The sequence below is a fragment of the Pieris napi genome, chromosome 15 (genome assembly GCF_905475465.1).
Source record: "Pieris napi chromosome 15, ilPieNapi1.2, whole genome shotgun sequence".
Classification (NCBI taxonomy): domain Eukaryota; kingdom Metazoa; phylum Arthropoda; class Insecta; order Lepidoptera; family Pieridae; genus Pieris; species Pieris napi.
The window spans coordinates 7,009,109-7,028,418 of record NC_062248.1 but is presented as its reverse complement, the minus strand read 5'-3'; the positions used below and the strand labels follow the sequence as shown (position 1 = coordinate 7,028,418).

At 34.4% G+C, this 19,310-nt stretch overlaps 1 protein-coding gene across 4 annotated transcripts; it reads right to left on the bottom strand.

Moving 5' to 3' along the window:
• Positions 1 to 428: 428 nt before the first annotated feature.
• Positions 429 to 19,172, bottom strand: LOC125056554 (homeotic protein spalt-major). Of its 4 annotated transcripts, XM_047659706.1 has the most exons (9): positions 18,830 to 18,955; positions 10,752 to 12,518; positions 9,672 to 9,857; positions 9,309 to 9,442; positions 4,320 to 4,412; positions 3,707 to 3,935; positions 3,287 to 3,465; positions 2,749 to 2,916; positions 429 to 2,454 (listed from the first exon to the last, which is right to left on the bottom strand). In XM_047659706.1, the coding sequence occupies exons 1-9, from the start codon at positions 18,897 to 18,899 to the stop codon at positions 2,098 to 2,100; spliced, it is 3,183 nt and encodes a 1,060-aa protein (XP_047515662.1). In that variant the 5' UTR covers positions 18,900 to 18,955; the 3' UTR covers positions 429 to 2,097. The 4 variants fall into 4 exon arrangements, with proteins under 4 accessions (XP_047515662.1, XP_047515661.1, XP_047515663.1 ...); XM_047659705.1 differs by lacking the exon at positions 18,830 to 18,955 and adding an exon at positions 19,002 to 19,172 and having other exon boundaries at positions 9,672 to 12,518; XM_047659707.1 differs by lacking the exon at positions 4,320 to 4,412.
• Positions 19,173 to 19,310: the final 138 nt, after the last annotated feature.

Sequence of the window (19,310 nt, the reverse complement as noted above, 5' to 3'; positions counted from 1 at the left end):
TCTATTGCATGAACCGATATAACTCTGTGGTCTTCACAGATTATATATTATACAGTGAAAATTTAATTTAACGGTAAAGTCATGTATTTGTTGTACTTCTTAATACAACAAATACATTACTTTTTTGTACTAAATAATGATGTGGATCATCAAGATTGAATTTAAATGTATTGTAAAATACAAATATAACATAGTTTTGTATGCTATTTTTCATACATAAAGCTAAGAATTTTTATATATACTAGGATCTCTTTGGGTTTGATTAGAGGTTGTGGGTAAAGTTCCGTAATGGGGCTGAATCAAGTTTTATCATACTGGGTTTTAGGCATTAAGTGTATTTTGTTTTAATATCCTGTATTATGTTTTAGAGAACTTTTATATAAGAAACAAAAACGGGATGCAGGTAAAGGAGAACAAAAAAAGAAAAATAAGTGTAATAATTGTTTTTTAAATAATTTGAATACTTTCTGGACATTTACATAAACATTTAATAATTTACACTTGATCGTTTATACTGACATGGACATGACACATCATATTCATGACTACACTACTCTATATCTATTCGCAACATGAAAATTATATTGTAGGTGCTATGAGAATTTATTCTAGACAACTAAACTTGAGACCTAGCGTCCCCCAAGCGTTAATACTACGGCGCAATTTCATCGACATTTTAACGGCCCGCTTTTCTCATTGGTTTAATTCAGTTTTAATTAAAACGTTTCGTCAATACATCGGTGAACTTGGCTAAGAGTGTATGCATGATTTGACAATATAAATAATTTAGCAGAACATTTATACACATCTAAGTTCGACAAAAGAGGTTAAGGTACATCGAAATGCATTTTTGGAAAAGAACTTAAACAGTCTGAATACCTAATACATATTTTTACAGAGATATGTTGAAATATCCTAAAGAAATATAGCTATGACTTAAATCTATGTAGACCTCAAATGCAAATACTTTTTTAATTTACATGATATGAATATGTCATTATCCTCTGTTACCACAGTTAAATATTATAGTAAATATATTGAGTACTTAGAGCGAGAATAAGTTAATAATGTAAGGTAAGTACATTCCCCTGTACCACATGAATACGACAACACGATAATTTTAAAATCATATAATAAATACATTTTTAAAACCCAGCAAGCAATCGATCGGTCTATTACAAAGTAAGCTTTTTAAAAATATTTTTCAATATTAAAATGTGGATAGTGCCAACTACAGTACCCTAGTTATAAAGTGTATTTTATTATTGTTTTGTTGTATTCACATTTCATTCATTATAAGTATAAAATTTTCGTTGCCAAAGGAGATTCTTTGTCGCCTTGAAATCTGATGTATCTCTGGTGACACAGTAGAATCTCTTCACATTGGAATGTGGTTTTAAAGAAAATCATGCATAGCGCACTCTACTTACATAATTATATAGATATAGCATAATTTTATGTAATTTAACTATTTTACTTACAAAACTAAATATTATACATTTTATTTACAATTTACGATATAGATTTATGAATAATTAATTTTTGGGATAATTTATAATTACTTTTGATGTTGAAGCACATTCGACTGCATCTAATATATCTGATTTCATACTTCCGTCCGAAAGACACAGCCTCTTTATGTGCATTATCACAGAGTAATGACATATCGTGGGACTCTTGAGTCCCGCATTGCCCCCGGCCCGTACTCGTGCATACTTATAGTAATACTATAGGCGTAATAACACTTGGAATAACGACTCTATAAATACATCGATACACATACGTGTCTTACGCTAACACAATATATTTAAGATCAGTCCTTCACTTTGAGTACCTTTTTTTCTTTGTACATATTTGAGAATACTAGATCGTTGGTGACTTGCCCGCTATCGCTCTTTGGAATGTGGTTGACGACGATCAATAGGGTCACGCTAGGCTCAGATCGCACCACTGTCCATAAAGTCGTATTGCGTTTTGTTTCTCTCTGTGGCTTCTATGCACCTTCCAGACTGTTTATTTACAAATGTAGTCTGTGATGTTTAAGAAACAGTGATGCTCTCTGAAGTGAGAAAAGTCCCCTTATCGATATCTAGAGGTTCAGACAGTGAGACCTTCGGTTCTAGCGGGTGGTGGTAGAGAGCCTAAAGGATGTTGATGCGGGTGATGTGATGCGGGTGAAGGAGGTTGCGCGGGTGTAGGCGGAGCGTGCACAGGAGATCTGTAATGATCACTCTCTTCGCGCATCTGCCGTCTTTCCGCGAGTTCCCGCCCGCGTTCAGCTAACTCCCGCATGGCAGCTTGACGTTCATCGTTCTCCAAAGATGGCGGCCTTTCCAAAGGTGACGCTGCACCAGGGCGACCAGCCCCAAATGCACCAAAGCCAAGTAGACCCGGGAACTTACCGGCTACTCCGTTCTGCCCAGCGCTTTGTTGTATCACCGATATTTCATTCAGCTGAGGAAAATATTTATTTATGAGAATCATTAAATATGTAGCAATAATTATGTCAAAATTATTTCAATGAAATTAAATCCTATTATAAATTCTTCTCTGTATAAGTATAGCGCACATGAGTGCGGCAGTGACGTGAACCTTTTATGTGTTAGTGAAAACCATTAATTATCACAATTTAAAAAAAATCTGTCTATCGGACGTTGTGAATCGCATAGGTAGGTATATACGGTTTACGGGTTGAAAAATATTTTAAACAAACAGAGCCATATTCGAGTAAATTGTAATATTTATTACCTTTTGCTGCATGCCGTTAAGGAAGGGTGCAGGGAGATAGGGGTAGAATAGGTCAGGTCGTCGCAGCAGATCATGGGGCTCGTGCAAGGGCCGTGGTGGCAGCTCCAGGGACATACGACGCCCGCGTCGTGATGCTCCTCCGCTCCACATGTGAGTCCCCATGTGTACCTGAACGAAACAAATTTTTTTTTAAGAAGACAGAATAAATGATAGAAATGTTATAATCATAAAATAATTTTAGCATTTTTTTTATTTAAAAGTGTTTTATTTATTTTGTGTCTGTAGATATGTATATAGTTAGCGTGCCTTATAAATATTATAAAAATCAAACAGTTGCAGAATGTATCCGAATTCAATCATATTTTCGTTCGGCGGTATTGTACCTTTAAACCTGTTCTAGTTAGTACTAGCGTTGGTACGCTAGCTAGGATTACGATTTAACAAGGCGATATGGCATTGTGACTTATTTTAGAATTGTATTAAAATATCACAATAACTATTAAATAATCAAATACTCATATTGAAATCGAAACGTTACCTTTAGATTTCCCTTTGTAGTAAAAGCTTTCTGGCAGACTGCGCAGCGGAATGGTTTGTCGCCAGTATGAGTCCGCATATGAATCTGAAGTGCTGACGAAGACGAGAAATTCTTGCGACACACTCCGCATAAATGCTTCGATGATGCTGAGAGTGGCGGGTGTACAGGCGCACTTGGCACTGGAATGAAACGATAACACTTTAAAGCACTGATTTATGCTATACTTAAAACTACTTATTACGTAGGAATAAAACAATGGGTTAATTTACATAATCTACATTATATGGGAGTAAAAATTATTATACAAAAAAGTGTAATTGTATCATATCATTAACATATGGTATGTTAAGCGACAATTATAATAATAATATAAACCTGTTAAACTTTTTTTTATTGTTATCAGAATGTCGTTATTATTACCTGTAGGTCTCTTTGGTAAAGGTGGCATATCAATAGAGGGCGGGTGATGTATGGGTGGTGGCGGGTGTACTGGGGGTGACCGCTTCAGATCCATTTTATCGGGCGAAGATCGCCTCTCGGGACTTGGTTCCCGTCCATCTTCACTGCTCGCTGGGTTACTTCCGTTCTTATCGAAGCTTGGTGGCATATCACGTATTTTATGCGTAAGCATATGTTGCTTCATGTTACCCTGTAAATGAGATGTCTTAGATTACAATGTCTTGTGTTATGGAATTTGAGGGAAGCATTAACAGAATATCTATGAAGACTACGCTAATTTGATTCACCTTCGATTTTTATCAGATTTTGTAAAAAAAAATGCTTTGCAATATTATATTATATTGCTTAAATAGATTTATGGAAGCATTGAGCTGACGCTAAACAGAAATAAAATGTAAGTATATTCATGTCTAAACTGTTAATCGATTTAATATAACAATTTCTTTTAAAAGGCTACTTTTATTCTAATTTTACGCAGACAAAAACTCAGATAATTAAATCAAAAGTATATAGGATTAGCGTCGTGTTCATAGATACCCTGCCGAGTATACGCTCAGGCGTCACTCTTTCATACCGGATAGACGAAGGCGTTCCAGAGGTCCAAAGCAGTGGCGTGTGGCGGGCGAGGGGCACGTGCGCGCCTGCCGCATTGGCAACCGCCACTGCTCTGGAACCACAAATACACGCAAATTTACACACACGCACACACAGGATTAAAGGGTAAAACAAATTTATCAATGGGACAGTTACACAGGAAACATATTTATTTACAAAGTTAAAGAGAGACAGATTCAAAAGTAAAAACATATCTGGGGCCTTAGTCAAGATGCCTTAACAGTAGTGTATGTAGAAATTCAAAAACTAAATTTGTATGAAAACTTTTCGTCACGAACTATCATTTCCATACAAATTTAGTTTTCGACTTTCTACATACACTACTGTTAAGACATCTTGACTAAGGCCTCTTGGTATATTTTACTAAAGTATTTAAAAACTACATTCAAAATTGTAAACATTGGAAATAATTTTACTTTCAAAAAAAGAACACACAAATATCTTCTCGGATTGGCATCCGATAAACATTAAAAAAATAAATCGGAGAGTAGTATAAAATTCGATTGCGACTGATTCATATAAAAACGCGCCGGCAAATTCTTTAGCAATCCTTTACGGGAAGTTTAAGTTCTCTATGTATCCTTATTCATAAAAACAAAATCAGTTTTATTACACTAAAACTTATGCCTTCTCTTTTCATTATAGCGTTAATACAATTTGTCGGAAACCGACGATTGATTAGATAGATATTGTGGAATACAACTCTTTAGGTTTTTATAATAAAGAAGTACAGATGGGCATTACCGATCGTCGTAAATTTGTTTTATATGACAACCTAATTAATATATATCATTCGTATATAGAACTCAATACTCATTGTCTCATTGTCTCATAACGAAGACCCACAGACGCAAAAACTTTGACAGTTGAGGCAAATTAAAAGTTCACCCGATAGAGATGAATTTACCGTTTTAATATACCTAAACGCGCATAGTATGTATTGTATAACTATATAATTTTTAATGGAAATACAGACTTCAATTTTGAATTTATAATAGAGGTCGCGTACTTTGGTAATTTAGTAGTTATTTTTTTTATTAATTAGGCAATTCGTATGCATCGTTGATAACTTTATTTATATTTCAGAATTAATTTGCTTTAAAATGATTAAATATGTATGTGAAGTTAATCAATGTCAAATTTTGATGCGACATATTTTCTTGATTTCCTGACAAATATATTTTTGATTCTTTTTAAATAATTTCAAAGCAGTGATTTCGCAGTTTTGCAACAGATAAGTACGTAATAAAAAAAAAAGATGCTTATTAACAGTTGTTTTCTACTGCTTTAAAACGCTGCTATCCAACAACAGATGGCGCTTTACGCATTAATTCAAACTTTTTCTTATTAGAAATAGAAATGTTTTAAATCTAAGACTGTTCGGAGTCAATAAACTGATCAGAATAATCGATACATAGTCCGCGCGAACTTTCATCGGTAGACAGTGGTGTTGGCGACACTTATTGTAATTTTAAATGTGCTTGTAAGCAGGCAACTAGACGATAAGGTCTCGCTTGTACCCGATACTTGAACAACTGATCTGACATTCACATTGCTCCGGTACAAATATTTCCAATATTTTACGGCTATTGAACACTAGACATGTTTAAGGTGTAAAACGTTCGCGTTTTGCAAATTCTTGCTATTCATAACAGAGTGAGGTTAGGTTGTGAATCTAATAGGACCTTTATTTTAATGACACTATACTATAAATAACTTTTGATTACTTTACTTTTGGTTCTTTAAACAAATTGAACCTAAAAAACAATTGAATCTGATAGAAGTTGGAATCAAAATGTCAACTTTTATATTTACGTTTATTTTTTAGAAAAAGGATGTTCAAGTCTACAGGGTTAAACGAAGCATTTTGTAGAAAAAATACTGAAACCTTCAAATTCAACCTAAAATAGGCTCAACTCAGCTTTAAGATGGAAGCTTTTTAATGGGAGCATGCAGTCTTAATTGAATACAAATATAAAAAGGACAATTTTAATTATGGTTACCTACATACCATTGCTTTAAACAAGTTTATTAATTGTAATTATTTTAATGTTAACCATATTATAAACATTTACCTACCTCTATTATCGTTATCAAAAAATGTAAAATTTCTGTTTAAGTAACAAAATATTTAACTATCTCTTCATTTACAAGTAAAATATGTTTAGAAAATGTTTTAGACTTGATAATTTGAATATATGTAACGCATACGATTTTATTCACTATTTACGTAGCTCAGTTTCGATGGATTTTCAGCAATCGTGGTCAGAGGCTGCCACATCCCGTTTACAGATAACATATTTGATATTATGATTAGAATCTATGTTGTCATATCAACGACATCTATTGCCAATTGACCAAAAATTTGTTTACGATTATTTTATCTATTTCGCTTAAATACTTCAGTATTATCATGAAAATGGTAACTTCTGCAGTTTTGCAAATTCGGACCAGCGGCGTTGTATGATTTTCATACAAACATCTGACGCGGAAATATTTTACGTACTTCTTCAAACTAATTGTAGACTTGTCAATGACTTTTTTGACGGAAAAATCCCAGTGAAACTTAGCGTGTAACTAGTCAATTTTTCTGCCTAAAAATAATATATTGAATAATAGGATGAATTCTCAACATTATTTTTAGCCTGAATGTTTATTATATATTTATTAAATAACATTATAGTAAAAGGCTAAAGATTTTAGTATTTTTATATTCATTTTCGTAACGTACTTTGCCGTCTTGTCAAATGGTAATAATACTTATTTCCACTTCACCTTATTGCCTTATTAGTAATACCTAGTTATAAAAACATTTCACACTTAAACCATTCTTATTAACAGTCCATTAACGCCGTTTAAATACATTATATATTGCATAATTATGATAAAACCCTTGTAATTGAGCGTTTAACATTAGTATGAAGACATCGTAACCACCATCCGTGAAAACAATCTACATGAAAATGCCTCAATGGTGAAAAAAAGATTGAAATTGTATATTGAATCCAGGACCTCTGGATTTAATAATTATATTAACGGTTAAAAGTAACGAAGGCCGTATGGAATGGATGGATGCCCGTAAATACAATTGTATGGAAACGACAATTTTAAAATTAAAAGCGTGAATTTGATTGCGACCAAAATCATAGTAAGTTGACCCTAAATTATTCGTATCTGGATAAAATTTCTCATACTTGATTTCAGTACGTACTCAGAACGGGTTAGAAAATATTTATGACGACAATTTAGAAGTTAATTCTAATTTTGTATAAATAGATAAATATTAAGTTCGCACTAAATATTTTCTGTAAGTTAATTGATTTATAAAGGCAGTCAAATCCAAATAATAGGGAATAAAGGCATTATAAATGAAATTGCGGCGCCGTCGTAAAAATCTAGGCATATTTTATTGATAACTCCCGCATGGCCACTCGGGGAAACATATCGAAAAATGTTATTTTGTCACGCATAAATAATCTTTTTATGACGAGAAGCGTAGGTAAAGGCTCAAGGATTTATAAGTAATAAATATTTTACGACATGAATTAATATTCCGATCGTTTTTCGTGACGTTGTTTTTATGACTTATCATTTTCTGTGGCGACGAATCTCCGCAAGCCCACCTTTGCTTAAAATTTTGGCCGAACTGATTATAAAACTTGATTCGCCATAAATATAATAATATTCCCTGCGTTGCCTTAAATGTTGTATTAATTATATCAATATTTACGATAACAATAATTACATATGATTGGAACCTTTAATTGTTATCAATAAGGAATGTATGATTTATTTGTAGATTCACATGTTGAAAATAATTGTTATATAAGGATGTGAAATGTCGCAAGTAAGCTACTGAACTTATCTACATACAAACGTTTATTAATAGTTGTAATATGTTTGTGTAACGTGAGCTAACATAATAATTTTTAACTGTATCCTTTAGAGTAGAAACCACGATACTTGGAACCGGGATAATAACAATAGAAAGGTGATGTATAGAAAATAGCGCTTTAATGTAAAGCAAGTGTTGCATATCTGAGCGCGTCAAGTGAACATGGCACGCTGCTAAATCCGCGAAAGTCAATGTTCATTTCTTGCCTAACATAAATAGATCGTAATGATGCTCTTTTATGGTATCCACGGCAATTATACATGACGAACGAAGGCACATATTTAATTCTTTTTAACGTGTGTAAAAAGATAATAAAATTGATGCATCGTTGTTGAATCAACCTTTAGATGACTTTGTTTTGAAATATATTAGGTATTGCCTTTTAGCGTTAATGCCTAATATTTTTAACAGGTCATTTATGTTATTTGCTTAATATGGTGTGATTAATCAGATTAAACAGGCCTACGACATAGTAAACTTGATCGTCAATTACTCAGCAAGTCTGGGCGCTAGAGGAAGACAACGAGTAACGACCGAAACTTATGCCAGCAGACTGCAGAGGCGTCGACTAGAGACTTGTAATTACAGCGTGCAAAATTAATGCGCTGAAACTTGGATGAAATGAAACCGGAGTATGCAGTTTCGAACACCAACACTGCGTTGCTTTTTGGTAAACCGACTATCTTATGTACGGTACCTATCTCAACATTAACCCCGTTATCAATTCTAATATTTCAATTAAGTCGCCGACATTAACGCTTGTTTTCGAAAGCAATAAGGTATTTGTATGTTGTGAAAATTGTAGGAAACCTCGTAAACGCGTAGATATGTGTCGCTATTTGTGTAACAATAAAGTATGAACTGGCAGCGAGCCAAAGATACTCGATCGCAGTTTATACGATTAGAAATAAGGAATTTGGTTTTAATAATACGATTTATTCATCTAACGCAATAATGTAACTGGATTGCGGGAAAACATGCCGGTGCGTTCCGAAATAGTTTATTTATTAAGTAAATATCTTAAATCACTAGTGTACAAATATTTCAACTAACCTTAGTAGAGAAGCCTCTGTCACAGACGGTGCATTTGAAAGGTCGCTCCTTAGTGTGACTTCGGTAGTGTATCTCGAGTGCTGAGTTGCACGCAAAGGTTTTGTAGCAGATGGTACACGTTGTGTTTCCACGCACTGCGTACAAATAAGTAGGTTTTATTTGACAGATAAAAGTTATCACATAGTATAAAAATATAAATAAAGTTTTATTACGTTTTAACGTATTTTCATCTCGCCCTGGAGCACCCGGTAAGTTAGGTGGTAGGTAATAAGTATAATATAATATAAGGATTCGTGAGGAAATGGAAAATGGACGACCGGGGCGGACTTATGATCGATTATTTAAGATCCCGCATTCGCATACCTGCGGGAGGGAACGCAAGTCCGAGCGGGCTGAAAGGCGATCCGCCGAGGGCGCCCAGTGCAGCCAGGGGCGTAGGCGGCGAGGGCAGCGGTGAATGGTGCGGCAGCCCTGGCGGCGTAGACAGCGCCGACGGCGGCGGGGACGGTGATGGCGGTGAAGCTCGCGCACTCCGCCCGCTCTCCGAACCTGTCGCCGATGGGAGGGAAGCCGTTGTGGTGATGGTTTTCATTTCGCATTCGGACGCCGTGGCGCAGACGGAGAGCGGCGAAGTTCGACGATCCTTTACATTATCAGATTCATCGTCGAACTCCCGAGTAGGAAGCTCGCGCTCGTCACGGCCGCTCTCATCGTCGGTTCCGCGGGAGTCCGCCCAACGGTCGCCGGGAGTGGACGGTGTTGGAAAGGTTGGGGTTGGAATAGAAAAGAAAGGGCCATATTCAGAGTCATTATTGCTTACTGATTGACTGTCAGTTACGTCGCGAATCATTAATTGATCGAAAGGGGTACTGTAACGGTCGCCTGTGTGTGTTCGAATGTGTTGATGAAGAATATTCGGATCGGGAAATCTTCTATGGCAAACAGGACATTGGTGTAAAATTTGAGAAGGAGGTTTAATACGGTGAACACCCATATGGGTTTTAAGATTTCCTTTAGTGGTAAATGCTCGACCACATAATTTACAACGAAATGGTCTTTCACCGGTGTGAGTTCGGTAGTGCATTTGCAAGGCACTTTTACAAGAAAGGACACGATGACACACAATACATTCATTTGGATCAGACACTTTATTGTCAATATTGTCAACTAATTGCTGTAATTTGGATGTTTCTGAAGTTTTCGTTATTTCTATCAAACTTTCCCATGAGTTATCATTGCTGCCCGGTCTAGGGAGAAGTGAATTATATATCATAGGGTCTCTAGTAAGGTCTGGTTCAACAACCGTCTGAGTAAAGTTGTAGAATGGATTATGACAATCCGAGGAGATACTGCTAGGAGGGGAATTGGGAAATAATGGAAAACTGGGAAAAGTACGAAGTCCCGTTGCTATTGAAATTGGTCCAGTTATCGACCGATTCTTACTTGAAAGATTTTCCGGTTGATCAGGATCCGGCTTCACGTGAGGACTCTCTCTTCCGATTTGGTCTTCATTACTATACTTCGAGTCCATACTGCAGTCATCGTAGGGTGAAGTGGATGGATATCGATCTTGTTCTGCGTCATGTACGGGTTCATTCTCCTCTGGCTCTCGCTTAGGTGATATTCGGTCAGTTTCTTCAAAACTAGAATCGCGATGGCTCTCATCGTCTTGTGGTTCAGACTTAAACATCTCAGACGTTAATCTTGATGGGCTGGGTGCAGAAGGTTTGCTTAAATCTGCAGGTGCATCTTGCTCTTCTCTCATTGTAAACAATGGGTGTGGTTGAAGTGTCTTGTCACCGAGTGGGCGTGGAGGAAGTAAATCATGATGCGTTGGTCTGTACAATGGCAAGCTTGGCGGGAATGGAGCTGGTGCGCCAGGAGGAAACTGAAGAGGATGTGGGGGCATCCCTGGAATTGGCCCCGGAGATAGTTGTGCAAGAAGTGGGGGGTGGTATTTGTCTAAGTGTTCTGGCACTGGGTTCGGGTTCATTTTTACGTGTGGAAACTTAGATGTATGTCTTTGAAAGTGAACTTTAAGGTTTCCTTTTGTTGTGAATCTTGATCCACAAACATTACATTTAAAAGGTCGCTCGCCTGTATGTGACCGAATGTGTATTTGAAGTGCAGAGTCACTTCCAAATACTTTTCCACAATATCTGCATCTGTGTTTGAAAAACGGTTCATTTCTACCTCCACTTTTTCCATCATAGGGTGACATTTTGCCAGATTTTCTAAAGGCCAGTTCGTCGGCTAGATTATTTGCTAATAAGCCTTGTGATGCATTGTCAAGTACTTCTTGCGCTCGCTTCTGTAGCATTTCAAGCGTATTTGGTTCATTAAGGGACGGTGGAGGATCATTATTCGTGATAATACAAGAAGCTAATGATGACGAAATGGAGCTGTAGGGTGGATGTGACATCATAGGTGGAGATGCGGTTGGTGGTTTAGGGATGGATATCGGTTCAATTTTAGGTGTGATATGCGAGTGGGTCGATGGCAAGCTTTGGCTACTGGGAGGAGTCGGTACAGCAGGAGATGGCTCCCGTGGCGGACGAGGCGGTGATGGTGATCGAACCGGAGTCGATGGAGCGGTCGCTTCTTGTTCAACCGGTGGTGGACTTGGTGGTTGATCATCTTTTCTCCTCGTTAATGATAATTGATTTTGCAACTGTCTTATTAATTGAAGTTGAAACACTTGCTGATGCTGCAATGTGAACAACGTACTCTGTAATACTGCCAGCTCATGTAAAGCAGCTTCATTGTTGGCGTTATTAGCCATTGCCGTTGCAGCAAATTGTGCCACAGCAACCTTCGTATTTTGAAGTGCTTCTAGTGTCACATGCCCTGCTACCGAAAATGGTAATCCAACAGGAGGAACATCAGCTTCAGGTACTTCGGCTTCCCCATCTTCTAGGCTATTATTATTTTCAGCATCCTGACGATGCCTTCTTACTTGTTCTAATCGTTTGTTGGGGCTATCCATTTCTTCGTCCCCAGACACAACCATGTCTTCGGGATCTGAGTGCATTCTCTCTTCACCCATTTGAATTGCTTTTTCATCGCAAAGTCGTTTGTGATACAAGAAATCGTTAAAGTTTTCGAATTGCTCCTGACATCTGGGGCACATGTGCGTTTCAGGGCGATCACGGAGGTCTTCAGGCATAACATTGTTAATTTCTTCTTCAGAACATGACCCCGAACTTTCACCTGTAACAATAAAATATTCATTAAATTATTTATATTGGACATTCCAACCAAATAAATTCATTTATTTTATTTTATTTTTTTCAGTTACGTGGCAAATAAACAATACATAAAATAGTCTTGAGATTCATCGTTGACAATCCATCTCTCCTTGTCGTACAGCAAAAATGAAGATAGGAATACTTTATTTGCGTATAGTTAATTAATTACCTACTTGTTTACTAGACTAATAAGTTTTTATCTAGATAGGTTTATGTTGCAATTTACCTATCTTATGTAAGAATCAATTTGAAATACCGACACTTTTGATCTAATAATAAACATTACCATTTTGATACACTGTTATCAATTGAATCATAAAATATACGCATTTATATATCTAGATTTTAACTATGATGAATTGTTTCGTTCTGTCATTGGTCGAGTCATAGATTAAGCAAAAAGCAGGAGGAATAATAGTATGTAAATATCATTGTAGGTGTTCGGGGTACAGTAGGTATCTTCAGGGAAAATGCAAAACTTTACTGAGGTGCTTTGCCGTACAATATTATCAAGGCGACAGTGAGTGTGCGGCGAAATACAGTTTTTGAATCAAAAACTAGACAGTTTATTAAGGACGAAATTTCCTGAGTTCATCCGTAATATAACTATAAAGAATATAAAAAATCTATAAAGTTATTTGATTGTAACTATTGCAATTATTAATTTTTAAGTTAAATTATGAAATTGTCCTGCTATTTCGCATGGTCCACAGCGTCTATCTTTATTTTTAACAACAATTATTAATTAGGTTCGTCTTAAACGAAAAGTTCAGAGTGTATGCTTTTAAATTTATGATACGAAAACAAAAGCCATGAAAATGTTTCGATAAACTACTGGTCAAAAGGCAAATATAAAATATCAATTTGAACCATATCCGATCTCATTAGAAGACTCTACCTATTATAACGCCCTTATGTGATGACAGTTTTATTACATGAGCCGTAATCATAAATTACTTTATGAAATTATTTAAAATTTAATACAAATTGTTAAATAATTTAATGATCTATCTATTTTATAAATTGACTTGTAATTGATGTTTTAACCAACATAACGCATCTATCCAAACGTAAAAGTGTTTTTTAACTGAAAAATTAACGAAGGTGCAATCTTTTTTCTGTTAACCGAATACAATTTCCGAAATTATTATCCATACGATTAAAGAGAGAATGATGATGATGATACAGCAGAAGGATTATTTTATATGCCGTATCTAAATAATAATCGTTAAAAAGATAAAAGAATAATTAAAGTAACAAAAGTACTAAGCGTTATTATAAAGAGCTTTTGAGAATTATTGATTTTTGCAATTATTATGCATAAATTATTTAAAAAAGAAATATTTCTAGAGTTTTATATATTTTTTTTTAACTCTAGAAATATATACAAAGAGTTTGAGTATTTTATTGCGTTTTATATTAGAGTTTTTAATTTAGCTTTTTACAATTTTTAACAGAACATTCTAAAAGTGGTATCGCGCTTATAATACTTTAAGTATATTTAACATTTATAAAGTTACGGAAGGACTTAAAATGTACAGTTTAATTAACTAAACTAATCTTACTGACTTTGATACATATTTTGTTATGTGTAAGACCCTGTGCGATACACAATAGATGTATATTAAATATTGTGCTTTTGTGAAAACGTTAAAAAACACCCATATCTGACAATATTATGAATACAATACATGATAATGGAGAAAGCGAAACAAGTAGCAAGTGATAATCAGTGGTCTATCTTTTGGACAACAAGCGAAATATCTATATAAAATAACATATAGGTACATAACATTGTTTACCCAGTAAATAAATAAATTGATTCTAAATTAGAAGGTTGATAAGTCATAGATTTAAATAAACTAAATTGAAGTTAACATTCTGATTTGATACTTCATTATAAAATATAAGTATGTGTCCATAGTTGTAGGTATGTCTTCAATTATTATCATTCATTAAATTATAATAGAGTTGTATTCGGGTCATCAGCTTTACAATAGATTAAACAATGAAAATCAAATAGATTAGAACAATTCGTATTTATAAAGATATTATTATTGGATTTAAATGCATTTACGCGCAGTATTCTCATTATTTCTGTAGTCTATGATGTTATTATAAACACTTATTTCCGCGCACCGCCACTATGTAAAACCAGCTACCCACTGAAGTATTTCCCAACCAATTCGACTTAGGGTCCTTCAAGAAAAGAGCGTACTAGTTATTAAAAAACCAGCAACATACTCGCGAGCCTTCTGGCTTTGAAAGTATCCATATCACTTAACATCAGATGAGCGTCCTGCCCGTTTGACTACTGTTCTCAATATAAAAACTGATCTGTTTTGTTTTTGGGTTAGTTCGAACCTCTCGTAGGCTAATTTGACTAGTTACTTACGAGCGATAGAAATATATCATGCATTTGCGTTCCATTTGCGATCACATCAAACAAATTTGCGTCGTTTTTTGTGAAACCATACTGTCAATTTTTGGCAGCTCAACGCATATATTCATTCGTAAATACTATTCAAACTATGTTTGTTTGGACTTCCATTTTGTTCCAAATACGCTCATAGTCCAATAACTTTTTTATATTCAGTTCAAATATCATTTTTTATGTTATTTATTTATGAGAATTGTGTCTAATTAAGTTACACAGCTATCGTATTGTAGTTGTATAGTTATAAATAAATAAATATTTTTTTTTATAAATATTCCTATTACCTTATTCGATTTTACGTGTGTTCAGATCTGCGTGAAAGCATAATACTCGAAATTTGTTTTGTTAATTATAACTATATTAAATTCAATGATAGTGATCTACTTGAACTTTGAGTTTCACTAATCATCTATTGTTATTATTCAAATAATAGGTTTTATAAAATGAAAATTTCCACTTTTATAAAATAAACTTATCTATAATTTATTAAAAATTCAATACAATTGAATATAAATTCTTAACTAATTCATGCCCACGGCAATGTTTAGTTATAAACAAATGAAATGGTTTAAAAACAAAAATTAAGTGGATGGCAGACATTTATAACATTGATTAAGTTTTCAACCTGAATATTTACCGGAAATCAAACCAAACATGGTACATTTTGAAATCCTTATTCACCTGGAGTCCTTTTTATACATAGGTACTATATCTACTTATATATCGTACTACTTGACTAACTAGTAAAGCATATTTACATAAAGATATGGAAATTCGAATATGACATCAGGTTATTAAAAACATGTAATTTGCTTATCATTTTGATTTTTCAACTTTCACAACAGGTAGTTTTAATACTCACTGCGATATGATGCTGATAAATTTGTGTTAGAAAGTATTTTAATATGGGGTTTTCCGACTAGTTTTTTTTGTGTGAAAATGAGACATAACACGTGATTTGATATAAAAATTATTAGCTTTCAACTTAAATACAATAAAACAAGTGGCATTTTACCTAATAAGCGACCTCTTTCAGGCAACCCGAGCTAAAAGAGAGCTAAGTAACGCAGAATATGTGCAAAAAAGGAAGAACAAAAGTGTTTTTAAGTAAACTTAATAAAAAATGTAATCACCGGGATAGGTATATACAGGAATAACAATTAACATAGACAATAGGTGTTTTTTTATAAAGCTTTGAATCTGAAATCCTATATTTCATTATTTCATTTCTATAGTCAAAAGGTTCTAATTCTGCCGGAAAGCCACGGATTCTAATTCCGTTTGATGAATTACTCCAGCAATGATAAATTCTACAAAAGAAAAGCTAATTTTGGAAAACGCGTTCAGAATCGGTCGAATCAGGTGCAGGAAGTTGCCATATTAAGAAATTGAAAGTTTTTTTTTCAATAACCATGGAATGAAAAGTTTTTAGTCAAATAAGTGATCAGCTTCCTACTAATTAATATCGACTTTGTTTCGAATCTATAACTTTTGGGTTGTATGACTTATATATATATATATTAAAAAATAAGCCAGGAATGCCGTGAACTGAGTTACATTTCTATCGTATTTAGTACAAATTATGATTTTATCGAACTATGTCGCTTATAAAAGCTCTTCAAAGTCCCTAAAAATCGTCGATTATTTCACCGCACTTCCTGTAAAAGTCGGCACTTAATGAATGTTTACATTGCAAAGGGAAAAGTGAACACCGCGACAAAGCATTCATAATAATCCGGTCTAAGCTTGCGGTTAGAGCTTAAATGTCTCATAGATAGTTGGTATTGTTAGACGGATTAGTTATTTGTCGCAATTTTGAGATTCAAAGGTGGCAGCGATTGTCGTTTCGAAGAAATAGAAAAAGAGGACACCTCAAAGTAACCGACCCTAAAGCTGCCTAAATGAGTATAAATATTATAACAATTATGAGCTACTGAATTTTAAGTACGAAGGTTTCCTGTTTCATTGTTTGGTAGTTTTTAAAATTTGTTTTGGGACTGGTATAATATTGAAACAAAAAAAATGTAATCTAAAAAGTTTCTAGTATTGTTTTTTATTTGTATTATTTTAATAATAGTCTTAGGCAATTATTTAGAAGGAGAGGCAATACTTACATAAACATAAGATTTTATAAAGTAACATTACTCCGATAACCATATTTTAATAGATGTTTTCCTAAATTTTTGTATAAAACCATCTCCGTGGTTAAGTCCTGAATAAAAATAAATCTTGTTTTTTATTATTTCTTTACATTTACTTCAAAAAACCTATGCATTTGTTATAGGGTTGATATACAATGAAAACCGTCTTTATAGCGAAGACTAGAAAGAAAGAAAGATAGATGTATTAATCTCTTAACCGCAAGTTTTGTCAACAGATAACATATTTTGATTCATAGATAATAGAAACCGGAAATTAACATACCGCGTAAATATGTTAGACTAGTTTAAATCAAAATTCAATTTCTCTAGACAGATATCGGCCGCAATTTATTAAAACATATTTGAATATTGAAACTATTTGAAACTCAAAGGTAATTAATCCACTTACAGAAAGTCAATAATTTATTCAAAAGTAATAATTATTCATCATTCAAGGTAAATGGACGCAATATGTATCAATATTTCATTTTAATAATACGACATAGAACCGGATAGTATAGATTTTTAATTTTATATTCGTTAAATTTTTCAATCTGACTATGCATTTATTGATAAAACTCACTAAATATTTTATAGTGTCTATAAAAATGAGTGTATGAAGCTGATAAATAAATTTTGACAGCCCGTCATTCGTCTAATATACAGCCACTTAAGGCTTTTATCAAAAAGTGATATATTTTGTTGTGACATTTGAATACAGATCTTAAAGCGTAAACACAGAGTCTGTTTTTAACAAGCTTTTATATGACACACCCTAATATTCAAAATCTTAAGTAATATCTATATATTCATTTTGTTTTTATAATAAATAAATTTATTTTACAGAGCAACATTTTAAGCAATTTTTTTGTTCTATCTTGTTCAAATCATATCTATCAAGTATCAAAATATTATTTCCGACATTAATTTTATAACAATTACGGTATAATCATGTTTTAATTGTTTAACCTTAGCGCATAAATACATTATAATATGCTATTACATAAATTCATCATATGTTATTAAAATGCTTCAAAAGGTGAATTTAATATGAAAACTGTAGAATTTCATAAGGTAATGAAAATTAGGACGCGAATTTAAACCTTTTTATTTAAGATTGAAAGATATAACTGGCAATTGTGGAAAAAAAAGCATTCACAAGTGGCTATTTCTAGCCATTTATTTCGAAAACAAAAGATTTTGAAGCAGCGTTATTTGAATAGCTACAATTCTAGAGAGCTTTTTTGTATTGTGAGAAAAATTACACTTTCAACCCTATGTTACAACCCGCAAGCAGCTACAAATGGAATTAAGCACTAAAAGGCGAGAGTTTAAAACAACTAACATAGAATCTGATAGCAAAAACGATTGCCATATTTTTCAATTATTTTTAACTAAATTAACTTTCTCTAACATTACTGAGGAATTGACTTTTTAAAAATACATTATTCAGTCATAAATATTAAAACACAAAAATTATTTTATGACTGCATTTTTATTAAATAATTTGCGTTTTGTTTTTGTTAAGAAATGCAAACTTAAATAATTATGTTTTCAAGGTAGGTACGACAAAATATTAATTCCTATCGTTTTAAAACACATTTATATTTGTGTTTGATTATACCTACCTACTGACAGATCCCTAGATCTCGATATTGACAACAATCTCAACATTTCACTACACTGTTTACTCACCACGCAAGAGCCGAAATTTTTTGCGCACTTTTTGATGGATGCCAAATTTAATCGTTGCAAACTGAATCATATCAATAAACAAAACTTATGGAATGGTAACACGATAAGTGCTCCTTGCGGAGGCTTCACAGTCCTTGTGTGGGGTGTTTGGTGATAGTGAAGAAGTAAGTACCGATGGAGACGCGGCGGACGCAGGCAGGCTTGACGCGCGGCATGGCTAGCGCGCTGATGCTGGCGGGTCACAGCCGGCGCATGGCAGGCCGTCAGGCGGTCACAGGGCTCACTCGCGGCCGGGTCACTCGGAGTGCGGCACGAACGAACAACCGGGCGCTCCTCTCGCCATCTGACGCGGGACTGAGCCGAGCGGCGGGCGGCGGCCGCGCGCGCGCGCACCAGGTACACGGTTATGACAGGGAGGCGGGGCCGGCCCCGGCTCATAAATCAAACTTCGCCCATTCGCACGCGTTCCGAGCTCTCCCTC

Bases quoted from the DNA above. Each gene is read 5' to 3' on its own strand.
- LOC125056554 (XM_047659705.1), bottom strand. From the start codon at position 19,044: ATGCCGCGCGTCAAGCCTGCCTGCGTCCGCCGCGTCTCCATCG. The intron at 2,917-3,286 runs GTAACGTTTCGA...TGTTTCGTTCAG, and splicing joins CTACAAAGGGAAATCTAAAG to GTACACATGGGGACTCACAT. The intron at 2,455-2,748 runs GTAATAAATATT...TATTTTCCTCAG, and splicing joins TTAACGGCATGCAGCAAAAG to CTGAATGAAATATCGGTGAT.